This window comes from Carettochelys insculpta, chromosome 11, assembly GCF_033958435.1.
Source record: "Carettochelys insculpta isolate YL-2023 chromosome 11, ASM3395843v1, whole genome shotgun sequence".
Lineage (NCBI taxonomy): Eukaryota > Metazoa > Chordata > Testudines > Carettochelyidae > Carettochelys > Carettochelys insculpta.
In genome coordinates, this window is record NC_134147.1 from 34,522,624 (window position 1) to 34,536,302 (window position 13,679).

The 13,679-nt window shown below is 45.5% G+C and overlaps 1 protein-coding gene across 1 annotated transcript; it reads right to left on the minus strand.

Annotated features, from left to right (window-relative positions):
* Positions 1-7,251: 7,251 nt before the first annotated feature.
* Positions 7,252-12,958, minus strand: BHLHE40 (basic helix-loop-helix family member e40). The gene is made up of 5 exons (XM_075005594.1): positions 12,632-12,958; positions 12,383-12,452; positions 11,893-12,000; positions 10,736-10,859; positions 7,252-9,758 (listed from the first exon to the last, which is right to left on the minus strand). Exons 1-5 carry the CDS (start codon positions 12,709-12,711, stop codon positions 8,899-8,901), a joined length of 1,242 nt encoding a protein of 413 aa, XP_074861695.1. The 5' UTR covers positions 12,712-12,958; the 3' UTR covers positions 7,252-8,898.
* Positions 12,959-13,679: the final 721 nt, after the last annotated feature.

Genomic DNA, 13,679 nt, shown 5'->3' on the forward strand with positions numbered 1-13,679 from the left:
TTTTTTTTTTTTTTTTTTTAAAACTAAAGCAGATAGCTCAAGTACTTTCCAGACACACTTGTGTGTCACACCTTCCAAACCTATTGTGTATGAGGTGTGCTAACTAGCTTTGTGGAGTGACAGGAAGCCAAATGCACGCAAGAAAAGAAACAACAACAACAAAAATGGAAAAAAAAGGAATATTACTCTTTTTTTCCTTTAAGGTGATCAGGAATGAAGTGCCCCTAAAAAGTGCTGGCTTAGCAGCCAGAAAGACTGAAAGGCTGAATTAACCCACAGAACATGTATTGGGTAAACAGCTGCAGTACAAGCTTCCTATCTCTAGTCCAGTCCACATGCTTCAACCCTGAGCTCTAAATCTGAGAGGTTGGTCCAGCTCTATACCTATTTGATCTTCAGTGGTTTTACTCAGTTTCCTGCCACTGAGCATTACTGAGGCACTATGGTGAAAAGTGTGATTAAAACAGCTACAGAGCAAGGTTGGATAATTCATTGTGGCCTGCGATGAAGGTCTAAAACACAGGAGGGCTGGTTAGAGAGAGATTTTGTGGTTCCAGTCATACGACATGAGTCAGGGTTACAAAAAGTTAAAATCCTGCATCATGCGGCCAGGGTCCACCAGTTCCAACAGCTACTGTTACCTGGCCTGAGACCAATACATTAATGTAATGTAAGTCACTCAACAACCCAGTGATGGTGACAGTTTTCTGTCACAACTGATCAGGGCTAGATTGTTAACTGGCTATATATAATAAAAGAGCTTCCACACATTTGTTACCTATTTCCAGGGCATTCCTCTCCCCTGAGACTGTTCAAGTCAGACTATCCCATCGAGAGATTTAAGGTGAAAAGGGCTTGACGCAAGACCTACCATTCTTTCCACAAAGAAACAGCTAAAGCAGAAACAGCAATTATCTGGTTCAGTCTAGTGCTGCTGGCCTGGAACATGCCATGACAACGTGCTTCTTGTTTCAAAGCCTCTTTTGTACTAGGACACAGTTCAAGGGATCTTGCAATGCCTGACTTGGTAAACACTTGCAGTGACACGCTTTACAGAGGAAAGAGAGCATAAAGCAGAAGGGCTTTGCAGACTCCATGCCACAGCCGATGCGGGAAGAGAAATACCCCGCACCCCCATGTAAAGAGCCATAGATGCTGACTTGGGGAGGCAAGGGGCTTACTTTCTATTCAGTGTGCATATTCCTGAAAAGTCACAGGATGTTTAAAACCCTCTGAATTCTAAGAAATTGCACCCCCCCTCCAAAAAAAGTGCATCGTTGCAGATTATTTTAGGCAGTGGAGGTAGTGGCCTTAAGCACAACGCAAAATATAAGCAGTTCCCAGAGTTCATGCTTCTAAAAACCATCCACTCCCAGAGCATTCACTTATAGTAGCTTTCCAAGCAGGTGGTGAAAAGCTAAAATTATGAGTGTCTCTGACTTACCCCAGCCTGCTCTGGATTAAAATACATTCCTTTTCAGGAAGATTACTGGTTTAAATTTACACAAATGTTAGAATAAAAATGGTACCAGAACATTATAAAATTCTATGCCATTTGCTTCCTTTCTAACACAAAAGAACTAATCCTACAGTTCTATTTAATCAAACCACGTTCCGTATCTCTGCAGGTTCCTTCTAATACTTTAAGTCTGGCTACATCTCTGCATGCACTTTCCATGCCCTCTGATTTTATTTTATTTTTTTAAATCTTTGGTCATGTCTTGCTGCACTTTGAGGAGTTTGCTTGGGAAGCCCTATTTATGGGTTGAAATGCTGCTGAAAGAGTTATTGCTGTGTTATTCAGCGGCTGTGCCAAGCCTGCATGAGGATCAGGTTTCTACTGAAAGGGTGCCAGGCACGTCTGTTTCCAGGAACCAGCAGCCGTATTTAGCCTCAGGCTGCACATGAAAGACTGCAGTCGGAAACGTGACATTGTGTCAACATTTGAGGCAGGTCAGAGCTGGGTGAGACCATGAAAACAAGTCAGGGGAACTCAACACACCCTGTGTGAACAGTGTGAGTGCAGAGACTTGAGCAAAGCACCCCGTCACAGTCTGGTAGCCTCAGCTGCTGTATCCCCTTGGACGCTCTTGGTTTTCAATGCCCTTAGCGTTTAATGGTGTAGGTTTTTTTGTTTTTTTTTTTTTAAATGGAAAATGATGAAATGTCTGCTTCTAGCCTGCGGGCGTCTTGGATGAATGATGCAGCAAAGTCAAGGATGCAGCATGTACAGGAACTGCAAAGCCATCTAGGCTGCATATTTGCATTGTAGGTTACATAAATTCTCATTCACAGGGTCTCCAAGCACTTGTTAGGCATCAACCAAGCCTAACAGTACTTTTCTGAGGGAGGTCGGTATTACCACCTTTACAGACAAAGAAACAGCCACAACTGAAATGATTTGCCCAAGGTCATATAGATAGTCAGTGGAAGGAACAGGAACTGAAGCAAGGATACCTAACTCTAAATCACCACTGTTATTATAAGAGCAGTGTCTAGAGGCCCAGATCAAGTCCTTGGCCCCATTGTACTAGATGATTTAACTGCTTAGAGGCAGACCTGATCCCTGCCCTGAAGCACCTAAGATCTAAGGACTATGCACTAGGCCACAGTCTTACCACTTTCACATGGAAAGTCATCCCCTCCATTTTGCTTTTTTGGCTTTGATCTTTACCACAAGGGAAACTTGCCCACAACAACAGCCATGTCCTTACTATGCAAAGGACATGCCTTGCACTTGTGTTGATACTCATTTTGTCTCAGTTTGCTGCAGATAGTCTGGGTGTGTCCTGCTACCAGCAAAGTAGTAGAGAGTGATAGACTTGGGCAAAGCCCAAAAAGTGACACACTTGGAAATAAACTGAAAAATCTACCAACAACCTGATATGTACTCAGTGTCAACCCTTGGTCCCTTTTAAATCAATGGGAATTTTGCCAGTGACTTCAAATGGAGCAGGATTTGGTTCTAATTAAAATAAACAAACATAGTGGAGTGTGTGAGTTCTCCAGATATATAAAAAGACATCACCATATTTTAGCCTAATAGACCTGATTGTTTGCCTTTGGGGCCTGTACCCCTATGGCTCAGTTGCAGATGCTGTGAGCTAGGGTTGTTATGCACTATCCCAGTTTGGGGCCTTCACAAAGCTGCCTTCCAGCCAGACCTCCCGGGCCTCCTGCATGGTAAACACCCTGAAAAATACAACACAGCTGTCATTCAGTCATGAATGTCAATGCACCAGTTTGCCATTTACACATATATTAATTTCAGAGTAAATTATTAAAGGTTTCCTTCAACAAGGAACGGCAGGGCATGCCACAAAGACATTAGAGAAATTGGGCTAGCTCATCAGCCACTGTAAATTGATGCAACACTTTGACTATGCCAGCTGATGGGCTAGCCCACTGTTTCCAATATTCACAAAGCAATTAAGGATGGATAATAAAAGATCTATCCCAGGGATCCATGCTCTACATTAGTAAATGTACCTGCCTCCTTTCAGCCAGCCCTACAACCCAACCCCACTAAGTAAACCTTTGCACTAAAGCCCATCTGCTTTCCTCAATTGTTTGCCTTTGGCATCATCTTACTGTTGCAAAAAGACAAAAGATTGTATATTATTATGTGTGGCTGATGTGCCATGAGACGTAAACAAAAGCTACGTGTTTTTAATAAACAGATTTGATCTGTGAAGACTTATTTGGTGATACTGGAAAATACTCAGATTTTTCAGCATTATTTACAAATTTAGTTCAAACAATAATGAAACTCTTGGCAGAATTAAGTGGGCGTCTCCTCCCTATTTGGCTTCAAATCAGCCTGTGCCCTAGGCAAAGGCAGACGTGGGGGTTATGGGTGTAGCAGCCACAAACAAAACGTAGGCAGCCTTGGATGAGATACGAGCAATCATCTAGAATCCCTCCATAGTACACCAACAGATACACCCAAATAACCTGCTGGGGCATGCACCTCCACCTGAGGGAGGGCCACAGAAAATGAGCATGGCCAGCTCCCAAGCGAGCACACATGTATGGTGCCCTCAGCATGACCAACAGCCCCTCCTGAATCCCACTGAAGCCAAAGGGAGTTTTGCTGTTGGTGTCCAATGGCAGCATGAGGGCAACTATGAGAGCTGAGCAGCTACCTGATACACGTGCTATATGAATAGACCAGTCAGTGAAAGCTATAGTGCTCGCACCAATACTGCAGAGCACTTCTCCTTTTAACTTAAAGGACCCAGGAAGCATTAGTTTGGAGACCATGGGAAATCCCTCCAAGCGAGCACTTGGTGAAGTGCAAACATCAGCGGGCAGGCACTGAGCACAGTGGCATGGTTATTTTCTTTACGGCATTCCAAACAGAGGGCTATGGCTGGTTCTAATCAGAAATGTAAACTTAGCTGCTTGCTATTGTGATCCACACCTACTGGGTTTGAATCTGCCTGTGGGTGATTGCAAGTGGGGGCTTATCTGGGATTTCAGTGGGGTCTCTGAAACTGGGGAGGTGCTTCCTCTACTGGGGGTGGTATGTAACCCACATACCTACTAGCTGTGCTTCACTGTCCCATGTAGTGGCACCTAGACCGTATACAGAGAGAAAGAATGAGTATCTTCTACAGCAGTGGCTCCCAAACTTCTTGGCATCATACCCCACTTTTGATTTTGGAGAAACCCTGGTGCCCCCCCACCTCTTATTTACCATCATCCAACCCCCCTTAAACAAAAATTCAATTTGAAATAAAGACAAAAACTTGATAAAAACATTATTTAAAATTAAAAATGAGCACAAATAGTTTTTTTCAGCCCCTTGTGGGTGCCTGGTGCAGCCCCAGCTGGCCAGCTACCTGAGCCCCGTGCCAGCCGCCAGAGCTGTCCACACCAGCTGCCCGCGTGCCCGAGCCCTGTGCTACCAGAGCTGCCCACCCACCAGCTACTGGGGCCAGCCACCCACCTGCCACCAGGGCCAGCTGCCTGCCTGCCAGCCACCCAAGCCCTGAGCCAGCCACCTGAGCCACCCTCCCAATCCCCTTGCTGCTAGGGCCAGCAGCCCACCCACCAGCTGCCCAAGCCCCATGCTGCTGGGGCCAGCCGCCCAACCACCTGCCCAAGTTGCCTGAGCCCCATGCTACCAGAGCAAGCCATCCACCCACCCACCAGTGCCAGCCACCTGCCTGCCCACCAGCGGCCCAGGCCAGCTGCCCGAGCCCCATGATGCCAGGGCCAGCTGCCCAAGTCCTGTAAGCTGCACAAGCTTACACCCCTCCCCACCTTCAAGCCAGGCACCCCCAGCCACCCCATCTAACCTCATTCTACTCTTCCTCCCTCCCCGCAATCCACATTCACTCACCTTTGCAGGAGGCATCTAGCTCCACGTGGGTCTTCACCAGCTGTCTGCTTTTTATAGTGGCTGCGCTGGGTCACCCCACATAAAATGGCAGGAGCTGAGAGCTGGAAGCAAAGGCCGGCTTTTTCTTCAGGTGGGGTAATGATGCCGGGGAGGGGGGAGGAGGAGGCTGGGTCACCTCGTGACCTTGCTGGAATTTCTTCATGCCCCCGTTTGGAAAACCATGTTCTACAGCCTTAGCTGAGAGCTTGATAACTTTTGCTTCAAAGCATGGAGGCTCATGCACTAAAATTCACAGGTCTCAAGTTTGAGTCTGCTGGTCCGTGGTTACATTATATTCTAATGAGAGGCTCAGGTCCCCTACAAAGAAGCGCAAAATTGGGGCTATACCCTTTTGGGGCATCTTGACAATAAATTAAAACCCAAGTAGTAGTAGTTTTTTTTTAAAATTGTTCATCTTAGAAATACTGCAAATATCAGGTCTGTTGGAGGATCTCAGAGAGGTTTGTTGTAATATCCCACACATTAATTAATTAATTAGCTCACCTTGATTTTTTTTTCCTGATTTGTCCTCCTTGATTACTGTTTTTGGTTCTCTGTGCCTTAAATATCGAGTCTGTTCTGGTATGGCTATGGTCTGAAGAAGTGGGTCTGTCCCACGAAAGCTCACCTAATAAATTATTTTGCTAGTCATTAATTGAAGGATTGTGTTGAATCTTTAACAGGAACATCCTTCTTTCACATGGCTGTTAAGGCCTAGAGCAAGTTTTTCCAGCAGAAAAAACCATGTGATAGGACTTGGTGCAGGGCAGGGGAGCCTCAAGATTTCTCTCCCCATCTCAGTGGGGAAGTTTGCCTCATGTGGAAAAGACCACAGGGCCGGCCCTCAAGCTTGATTAATTCCCAAGCCATCTGCATGTAGGCCTAGTACCACGACAGTGATTTTAATTTAGCCCATTTCCCCAGTAGTCCCCACCACAGTAATTCCCTGACCGTGCAGCTCCACTGGGTTTCTACTGGCTACAGCTACTCCTGGAATCCAAGAGGAGGTAAAATAGAAAATAATCCTCCTCCCCCTCCCACGCACACAAGCACAATTATTTCCACAGTCTAGACTAAAGAAACCTATATCCATCCTTTGCCCCCACTCCTGTCCCAGACAGTGCTCACCAAAGCTGGCACAATCTTTCCCTGAACGCAGACCAGGGAGAGTCGTACATTGCAACAGAGAGCAGCAGGGGGATCTGGAGATCGTGGATGGTGTGTTTCAGCTTGAAGAGGGAGATTCACATGTCGACGATTCCCTCTTTGCCTGGATCTGCAGAAAAGAGGTGACCCTTAGTAGGGAAGTTAAACACGTGTTGAGAAAAGATGAACAAGGCATTTTAAACAGTCTGACAGAATATCCCTTTTCAGTCACTCAGGTTTCACACTCTGGCGCTTAAGATTACAATAGCTTTCTAGCTACCACCGGATTTTGCTAGTGTAGACAAAACCTGAATTTTGCATGAAAAAACTAGTACAGGTGCTCTAAAACCTCAAAGCTTTTTAGACTTCTAGATCCATCACAAAGGAACAAAACCTACATGAAGTACAAGTACAAAGACAACACAGGTCTCCCTTATCGGCCTTGCTTTAAAGGCAAAAATGTAAAGAGATCAAAAATAAATTAAAAAAAAATCCCCCACTAAAATAACAACCCACATTTTTCCCTTTAAGCATTTGCCTTTGTGCATTGATTCCATCAAGGTAGCATCGGGGATAACTAGACCATGATTCCACAATTTGCTTCTCACAGGCAGACTGCTAAGCCTACATGGCACACCATTTTCACTGCTGCATCAGGTCACAGGGAATGGCATTGACCATGTATTTCACAAGCACAAGAGGCAAAGCCTTGTCTTCCACAGGAAAATAATTATTTTATTAAGTATTTTTAAAAACAACTACTTAACATTTACACAAGATAAAAATATTTACAAGATCCCACCTTTGAGAAGGCTCCAAAATATAAACACTGTATCCCTCCTTAGAGAACAAAACAAAATCTCTTCAAAAAAATCCAAATCAGAAATACATTCATATTTCTCATTGCTTTATGCTCAAGTAGTTATACAAATAGACATCTGAAACATTTTAACTTTTTAATATATTTATATAATATATATTTTATATGTACATATATATTTATAACAGGATTTTACAAATAAAGGCAACAACTGTATACCAAAAAAACAACAAAATAAACATTAGAATACAATCTGCAATCAAGCACAGTGCATCTTAACAATGGGTGCAATGACAGAACAAAACTGAGAATCTACAGGACATTCACTCTGAAAATTATTTCTTGAAATTAACAAGGAAAATAAACCACTGCTTTTTGCAGTTAGTTTCTTTCAAAGCCTGATCAGACACAGTTTTTCATCTCTGAAGAAACTACTGAATCTGTGGTGCACAGGCCTGCATAGTTCTAAGATTTGTTAACAGGGAAATTTTCACAATTTCAACTCTATTTAAAATAGTAATTCGGATGAGGATTTTCGGAGGATCCTAACAGATTTGGGCACCCAAATCCCATTGGGATTAGGCTCCTTTGAAAATCCCTGTTTTGGATTCTCAGAGGCATTCAGGGAGGCCAATTCGGTGGGTGTAACTCTGACTCCAATTGAATTGCACCCTGTTACAAGAGTCGGGATTTGGCCCAGGAGTGAAACAGACAGTTGGTGGCTATTTCCCCATTAATGAGGCTTTTTAACCATTTCGCTTTTTGAGACACTAGACCCAGAGACACCTCTACAGCAGCAGTAAAAGAGAGGTCTAGAGTTAGGTGCAACAAGCAAAGGGGTCTGTAGGGATATTTTCTCTTCCCCTGCCACAACTAGCAGCTTGAGTTATAGAAAAGGATGCATGTTAATTTATTAATTAGAAGTGCACCATGTAAAGCTTCTAAGCAGCATCTACATTTTATCCATTTTGTTTTTTTAAACATTCACCAGAGGTGTGGAAGGAAACCAGTTTTCAATCTCCCTCAACCACTGACTGTGCATTACAAACCAGTGACTGCTACTCTGAATCATTTTAGTGGGACTAACACCAACGGTTCAACTGCTGTGCATGCCTGTATCATTTCAAATATTGGCAGCCCGGGGGGCGGGGGGGCAGCTAATCTGATGGTGGGCCATTGCACTGAAAAGCCCTCAGGAGAAGTACCATAGTTTTTATATTCACAGACCCGAAAACTTCAATCTGCCTAATAGAATATTTTCACAGCTTTGAAATAGAATCCTCTCTGAGTCAGCTGTTGCTCTGCAGGTGGGGAGAGCTAAAGGGCAAAGCACAAAGGAAACCTTTCTTTTCTTTTAAACTCCCCTGAATGGCTAACCTGGGTGCTTCCTTCATTCTTTCCCACGGCATTTGACAAGTCAGAGAAAAGTGGATTTTGCTTCCTACTCTCAGCAAACCTTATCCCCACACGTCAGTCCAGCCAGTATATAAAATTGAAAATCTCAAACTTTAACAAAAGAAAGAAAAAAGGAGAGGTCACACTGTGCTTAGTCTTTGGTTTCCAAGTTCAAAGGAGGAATCTGTTTCAAAGCTTGAAGCAGAGCTGAGGAGTCGATAGGAGAATGGACTGGTAGCGGAGAAGGAAGTCTCTGAGGCATGAGGAGGGAGGGAGAGATTTTATCTGGGCTCATTAAACCTGAAAGTGCTGCAGCAGAGGCTGGGAGACCTGGATACAAAACAGGCATGGAAGCTGGGTACCAACACTTCTCCAGCATAGGCAGATAGGCGGTTGCAGATGGTGGGATTAGATAAAAAGGCAGGCACAAAGGTGGCTGGTGAGGGTGAGGGCCCAAAAAGCTACTTGAAGAGCCAATCAGATCACCGCTAAAATGGCTTTCATCTTCTGAAGTTTCCAACCTGGTCCTTTTGGCCGGTGGGTCCTCTGTCTCTTGCTTAATAGAGCTTATTCTCTCTTGCATGGTAGAGTTGAGTCCCATATCCTTTTGAAAATACTGTTGATCAGCATTTGAGTCACTTTTCTCTAGCTCTCCTCCATACCCACTGTCTGTGTCTGTGTCACTGCCACTCTGCTCTCCACTGGAGTGTGCAAAAGTCCTCTGTATAACAGGCACACAGTTCTTGCCATAACCCTCAGCAGTTTTGGGCAAAGAGCCAGATTTTTCCTTCAAGTCCCCTGTTTTCGGGGGCCCATCTCCAGATTTTCGGCTGGCTCCTCCTTGGAAGATCTCAGAGGCCATTCGGTGCAGATGACTGATCAGCTGGGGAGATTTCAGATCCCTGGTATTTTCATGCTTTCCCAGGTATTGCAGCACTTCCTTGGCACACATCTGGAAACCAGATCGAAACATTTCCTGGCTGGTATCAAGGTTTCTTGATGACAAATCACCTGCAGGAACATTAACAAAAATAAATTAAAAATTAACACACTGCTAAATAGTTCCATTAATATAGGTAAGGTGCACTGGGGAGAGAAGAAATTGTAAACACCCATTTTCACAACGTTCCTCTAACAAACCATATTTAAACATGTTTTTGATCCTATAGTCATTGTTATGTGGCAACCAAAACAGACACTAGAGTTTAGGGAAAAAAAATAGCGAAAGGAAGCATGACAAATCAACACTGCTATCTTCTCAGAAAGACATCCATTCCAAAGTGATCTTTCAAATCTGGCCCCTCTGCAGCTAATGAGGGAAAAATTGGGCCCCTGGTACCCAATTCCCATCCACTGCATATTCCAGGAGGGATGTGAGCTGAACTTTGGGAAGTGACATTCGGTTTGCCTGTGTAATTCTACTGCATAACTAGTGGCTGTTAAAGCAATAGCAGCCTTTTTAGAAAAGCTGGTTCTATTCTGTCAGACTCAAGTAAGTGCCACAAAAGAGGGTAAGGAAGGTAATGTATTGTGGGCCCTTAGATAGTCCCCACCTGAGCTGCAAAATGTGGGCTAACTGTCTTAAGAAGAAACCAAAAAGTGTGTAAGTGAGGTGTTTTCCTAAGGCAAGTGGGGAGGTGGAAATCAGGGCCTGATCCAAGCCTCACTGAAGTTAATGGAAATACTCCCATCAGCTTTGGATCTGGCCCTCACAGCAAAACTGCTATGCAATAAGCTAGAATGAGGCAGAGTTTAAAAATATATTAAATTAATACTTAGTTAACTGACTAGCAGTATACAATGGATTTTTTCATAAATCCATGTGCACATGAAGTAGGGTTTCTGCGCTAAAAAAAAAAGAAAAAAGCTTACTCCTCCCTCTTCCCAAACTAAGTGTCATATGTAGCCAGTATTTCAAAGATATTGAAAGTAAGATCATGAGACATCCTAGGTTTCTCACATGATACAAGCATGACTTGAATACTCACCAGCTTGTAAGCCATTCTGTAAAGCTATTATTTTCTGCTGCTGCTGCTCAATGAGATTAGTTAGTGCTTTCACATGCTTCAAGGTAAGCTCAAGAACCACCGCCTTCTCCAAGTGACCTAAAGTCTGGTAACAAATGGGCAGGTTAGCACTTAGCCTAGCCTCAGCCACATTTCAAGGAATCTTAAAGGAAAAACGTTGTAATTTGGGGAACAGGGTTAAAATGGTATCTTTAGTCAATGAAATCTCCACCCCTGCTCCCCCCTCCCTTTTTTTTTTTTGAGCAACAATGTTAACATTGGCATCTGATCCACATCTTATGTAAACTTAAAAAAAAATAAAAAGTAGGTGTCAGAGAAAGGATATAGTTACATCCTATGGGTACTTTAGGACCAACTGCATAGCTCTCAAACAAGTATTTTATTTATCTGTGCTGCTGCCTCTGCTGGTATTATAATCTTAACACAGGAGAATCCAGTCAAAGTGTTTTGTTTGAACAGTGACAGGAGAGGGGAGTTCTGTGGGATTTCAGCCAAAATGGCTTTCCCCATAAACTTCTGCAGAGATTTTTAGCTTTTAATGTAAATCAAGCACCTAAGCTTTTACTCTTTTGAAAACAAGACAGCTCGCACATGCTACAGAAGCAGAAGTCGCCGTCCTTAAAATCTGTTGCACAACATGAAGACAGAGGATTCCTTCAAATATCAAAATCAGTTATCACAGAAACAAACTTCAAAAAGGACTTGAGTCTCAGATGAGTTTGTGATCAACTTATAAATGGTGTCCAGTAAAATTTCAGAAAGAGCCAACACGGAACATTTTCAGAGGCTCATGCAGAAAAAAAAAAATCCCCAGATTCAGATCATGCCCACAATAATCACTTTTACATGAGGTTTTAGATTAATATTGCAGCAGATTAATTCACATCATCCCACCACTGTCGTGTATTGTTTAAGAAATTCACAGTACTGGTAAGGACATCCAATAGTGACAGACTGATCTAAGTGGCAAACCTGCTCAAATTGCAGCCTTTTCCATTCTGATCTGCAGTGCTCAGAGGAAGCCTCTAGATGGCACATCTACCCACACAGAAATCCATTAACCAACACACATCCCCACAAGAAAGAAGAGTTTGGTTATTAGCCAGATTTTCACTTACTGTAAGTTTGAGATGTTCTGGTAAAAGATCTTTCAGTTGGGCAATGCACTCATTAATCCTATCACGTCTTTTCTTCTCTATCAGTCTGTGGGGCAATTTATAAGTCTCCTGGAAGCCAAGAGAAAAGACCAATCAGATAAGACACAAAATGACTTCCTAGCATCCTAGACAGACACACAGATAAAAGGTGATCTAGAAACAAAATTAGATCTCAAGCTTTTGTGTCGTCGAAGACTATTATACATAGCAGCTACTAATGGAATGATTTTCTATTTCAAGTCTTACTAAACTAATGCAAAAATAGTCCCCTACCACCTTCTGAGCCTGACATTAAGGGAAAAGAGCTACAAATCCAACACATGCAAAGCTGACCTTTAGACAAAAGCAGATTAAAAACACAAAACAGCTATTCATGCATCAACTTTTTTTTTAAATCAATGCCAATGTTAGCAAACAATGAATACAAAAGTCCAATAACTCCCCCCTTTACCTTGTTGTCGTCGCTTCTTTTCAAACCTCTCCTGGGCTTGTACACTTGGTACATGTGCGAGAAGGCCAGCCTGCACAAAGGACACAGAATGGGATAGGTTAAGCTTACCTATTACACGTGCACATTGCAGGCGCCCAGGAGGCACAGGGCGAAGGAGCCGAGTTCAGCCCAAACCCAGCGGGCAGACCGCGCCCGGAGATTCGGGCATCTGGGCCCTGGAAGCAGCGGCCCAAAGGGGAGGCATCTTACCCTGGCATCTCGCTACTCTCCAGCGCAGGCAGCTTGCCCAGGCAGGCAGGAGGGGGCTGGGCGCTGGGGATCATCTCCATAGCAGCTTTGCAGCTGGGGCTCCTACTTCAACGTACGCTCGCGGAAAGCAGCGGAATCCGTGCGGGAGGGCCGCGGGGCGCCGGCACTGGCAGAGCCGCGGGCGTCCGGAGCGGCGGCGACGGCTAAGGCGCGCGGAGCATGTCGGCGCTTGGTGCGAGCTGAGGAGTCGGGGGCAGGCTGCAGGCTGGGTTAAATGGGAGCGAGTGGGTGGCTGGTGCTACGTGCGCTACCCTGTGACTCCCGGCACGTCTGGCTGGGCCGGGCGGGAGAGCCCAGCCTTCCCCCGTCACATGCGCCTCACGTGTCGGACAACGCGCTGCCCGCCCTCCCCCTCCGCCGCGCCGCACGGCACAAGCCAGGCGGTGGCTGCAGCGCGAACGTGACGGGGCGATACTGCCCCCTGGGCCGGTCTCCCCTCACGCGGCCCCAGCGGTCTCCTGCTCGTCTCTGAGGGGCTCGGGCCTTTCCGAACCGCTGGTGGGCAAGTGCAGCCTCCGGGCCCTGCCGCCTTCGCTCGCCCCACGGCCACTGCTGGGCCTGCCGGGGGCGGCCTCAGCAGCCAAGGGGGGGTGGGGGAGCGATTCGCGAGGGTGCTGGGCCAGTTCCTCCTAGCAGGAGCGTGAGGGACACAAGGGGGTGCTGGGGATAATGGTGGGAGGGGCGTGAGGGACACAAGGGGGGTGCTGGGGATGACGTCGGGAGGGGCGTGAGGGACACAAGGTGGGGTGCCGGGGATAACGGGGGGAGGGGCGTGAGGGACACAAGGGGGGTGCCGGGGATGACGTCGGGAGGGACACAAGGGGGTGCCGGGGATGGTGTGGACAGGGGATGACACCCTACTGCCGAGATCTCCTTGAGGAGGTGGTATGAAAGGTTTAGGGGTCTGCTGGGAGCCAGACACCCTCTCCCAGCATCTTTCTGTAATCAGAAGACAACTTTGGCATTGGCCTCCTCACTTACCTATTGA